The sequence below is a fragment of the Serpula lacrymans genome (assembly GCF_000218685.1).
Source record: "Serpula lacrymans var. lacrymans S7.9 unplaced genomic scaffold SERLAscaffold_36, whole genome shotgun sequence".
NCBI classification, from domain to species: Eukaryota; Fungi; Basidiomycota; class Agaricomycetes; order Boletales; family Serpulaceae; genus Serpula; species Serpula lacrymans.
This window is the reverse complement of record NW_006763320.1, coordinates 5,413-8,055: the sequence shown is the minus strand read 5'-3', so window position 1 is coordinate 8,055 and position 2,643 is coordinate 5,413. Positions and strand designations below refer to the sequence as shown.

Genomic DNA, 2,643 nt, shown 5'->3' with positions numbered 1-2,643 from the left:
TTACATTAGGACTCGCTCTTTCTACTCTCTCGCACGTGTGTGCAGAAGTCCCATCATTTGGGCACCCGGACTCCAGGGTGAAGGAGATTGGTTAGCGGTTAGGAATATCCCATATAGCAGATAGGTGCGCTCCTAGCGACGGCCTTGTAGTGCTTTGGGAGAAGAACCCAAAACCTGTGATACGCGGCCCCCAGCGTTAAGGGGAGTACCTTAGCTCAGCAGTCGGTGTGGAACCACTGTTGATTAGATTTAGAAATACAAACTTTCACTTTCGAATACCTCTGACCAGGCCGGGCACTTGCCTCCGCCAGTCTGGAGAAGGGTTGACAGCTTAACAAGCGGACCACCCCCTGACAACTGTTCGGACCAGGGTTTATTACGTTTACCTTTTATATACATTTTCAAATACTATAGTGTGGGTAGTCGGAGATTGAGATCCGATACTCAGCTGGGAAGAGGTTGATCCGCAGATAGCAAGCGGGGACCCCCAGTTACCTACTTTTACGTACATCAGAAACAAGTCGACATGTCGTCGCAACCCCAAGATATGAACCAGCTACTGCACGCAATGCGTGTGCAGATAGCTGAGTTAACCTCGCAACTCGCCGAGATACAGGCCAACCCCCCTGTAGCAACCCCCTCGGTAGAGAAAAAGTTTAACAAGAAAGTCGAAGTCGTCGCTGACCCTGGCGCCTTCGAAGGAGACCGAGCGCGATTTGCGGAATGGTGGATCAAGCTCCAGATTTGGGTCAAGGCGAACTGGGACGCTTTCGCCGACGATTTTGAGGTAGCCACTGCGGTGCTATCTCGCCTAAAAGGACCTGTGGCGGGTCGATACGCCCAAGTAAGACTCCAGGAATGCTACACCGCGGGTGTGTGGCCTACCTGGGATGATCTCAAGAAGGAGATCGAAAAATACTTCAAACCACAAGCTGAGCGTGACTGGGCTCGGCAGCAAATCCGTTCGTTCAAACAGGGAAACCTGAGGACGGACGATTACGTCACCCGGTTCCTGGCCCTCTCCATCCAAGGAGGGTTAGGTAACGAACACGCAGTAGAACTGCTGGAACGCAATGTGAACCCTCGCATTGCAGAGCAGATCTACCTGCAGGATACGAGAAGTGACGACCTGGCTCTGGCAGCCGAGGAAGTCCGATGAGTCGGTAGGGCCATGGAGCTCTACGCTATGCACCAAGGTGGCGGGTCCACCAAACAAACCACCATACCCCAGAGGCGCCCTGGGTCATCAAACCAATATCAAAATCACTCTCGCGGGTTCAAGCCATTCGGGCTGCAGCCAGGACAGGGTGCTCCTATGGATATCGGCGCGGTCCAAGGCGGACAAATGCGCAGATTCAAGGGCAACTGTTACAACTGCGGCCAAGAGGGACACATGTCCCGAGACTGTAGAAACGGGGCACAGGCTGCCCAACAAAAAAATAATCAAGGGCGCCAGGCGCGCCAACTAGAAACCGAACAGCCGGACGATCGGCTCCACTCTTTGGCCGGTCGTTCTTACGACGAAATCCGGGCCTTCTTCTATGACCAACAGGTCAACGAAATGAAGGCTCAGGGAAAAGAATTCGGGGCTTAGGTCACTTGGGTGCCTTAGCTCCTGTTAAAAATGAAGTAAACCACAGCAAAGTGGCCCCTGCTCCGGGGTGTTGCACGAGCAATAACGGAATGACGGGGATGGCTCCCCAATTTGTAAATAGGTTTTTAAATTTGTTATCAGAAGTATGTACTTGTATAAAGAAATGTGACTGTAATATTTATGATACTACCGCTGCACCAGCGTCTCCCTTGGAGCGTGGCCCCGGCGAGACAAACACTAGGGTGCTTGATTCTGGTAAAACAAAATTAGAAAAACATGTATTGTTCAAAATTCCTTCTTCTTCTTCTTCTTCTTTGGAGCCACCCTTTCCCGAAATCCCAAGGCGTGTGTTGATGCGCACGTATTTATTCCAAAAAGAGATCCGTTTAGACGTTGGCGTGGAAAACCTTGCCAGAGGCAAAGTACACTCAACAAGCGCACTGCTTGATTCAGGCGCTAACGGGATCTTCATAGATCAGGTCTGGGCGGAGCAAATTGGACTCCCCCTTATAAAATTAGAAACGTCTATTCCCGTCTATAACGTTGACGGTACGCTTAACACAGGTGGCTGTATCACACACAAATGTTCTTTTGTGGTCGAATACCAAGGACACAGAGAACGAGTCACTGCCGAGGCTACCCAACTAGGGAAGATTAATTTAATCTTAGGCTGGACCTGGCTATTTAAACACAATCCTGAGATCAACTGGCAGACAGGGGTTGTCACATTGTCACGTTGTCCCCAGGAATGTGTAAACTTGGGTAAACCAAATCATGACCGTCACAATGAGCGTCTCGAAAAGTTAAACGCTAGTCACGTTTACGAGCTCAGATCTTTAGAAAAGATCGACGATGACGATGATGAGGTAAAACCTGAGGAAGAGATTAAGAGGCTGGTACCTCCCGAGTACCACGACTTCTGGAAAGTCTTTTCGAAACACAAATCAGAGCGCTTCCCAGAGGCTAAGCCTTGGGACCATGCTATAGATTTGAAAGACACCTTCAAACCAAGGAAGGGACATATGATACCGCTCTCTGCTCCCGAAAGA

At 50.2% G+C, this 2,643-nt stretch overlaps 3 protein-coding genes across 3 annotated transcripts; all 3 read left to right on the top strand.

Annotated features, from left to right (window-relative positions):
- Positions 1–526: 526 nt before the first annotated feature.
- SERLADRAFT_444200 (uncharacterized protein) lies at positions 527–1,159 on the top strand (the record flags this gene model as incomplete). Its single annotated transcript, XM_007324828.1, has 1 exon — positions 527–1,159. One exon carries the CDS (start codon positions 527–529, stop codon positions 1,157–1,159), a length of 633 nt encoding a protein of 210 aa, XP_007324890.1.
- A 27-nt stretch (positions 1,160–1,186) lies between these two features.
- On the top strand, positions 1,187–1,594 carry SERLADRAFT_444199 (uncharacterized protein; the record flags this gene model as incomplete). Its single annotated transcript, XM_007324827.1, has 1 exon — positions 1,187–1,594. One exon carries the CDS (start codon positions 1,187–1,189, stop codon positions 1,592–1,594), a length of 408 nt encoding a protein of 135 aa, XP_007324889.1.
- Positions 1,595–2,025: 431 nt separating this feature from the next.
- SERLADRAFT_340810 (uncharacterized protein) lies at positions 2,026–2,295 on the top strand (the record flags this gene model as incomplete). The annotated part of the gene is made up of 1 exon (XM_007324826.1): positions 2,026–2,295. A coding segment is annotated over one exon (270 nt), but the record flags the coding sequence as incomplete, so codon positions are not given.
- Between the last annotated feature and the right edge of the window lie 348 nt (positions 2,296–2,643).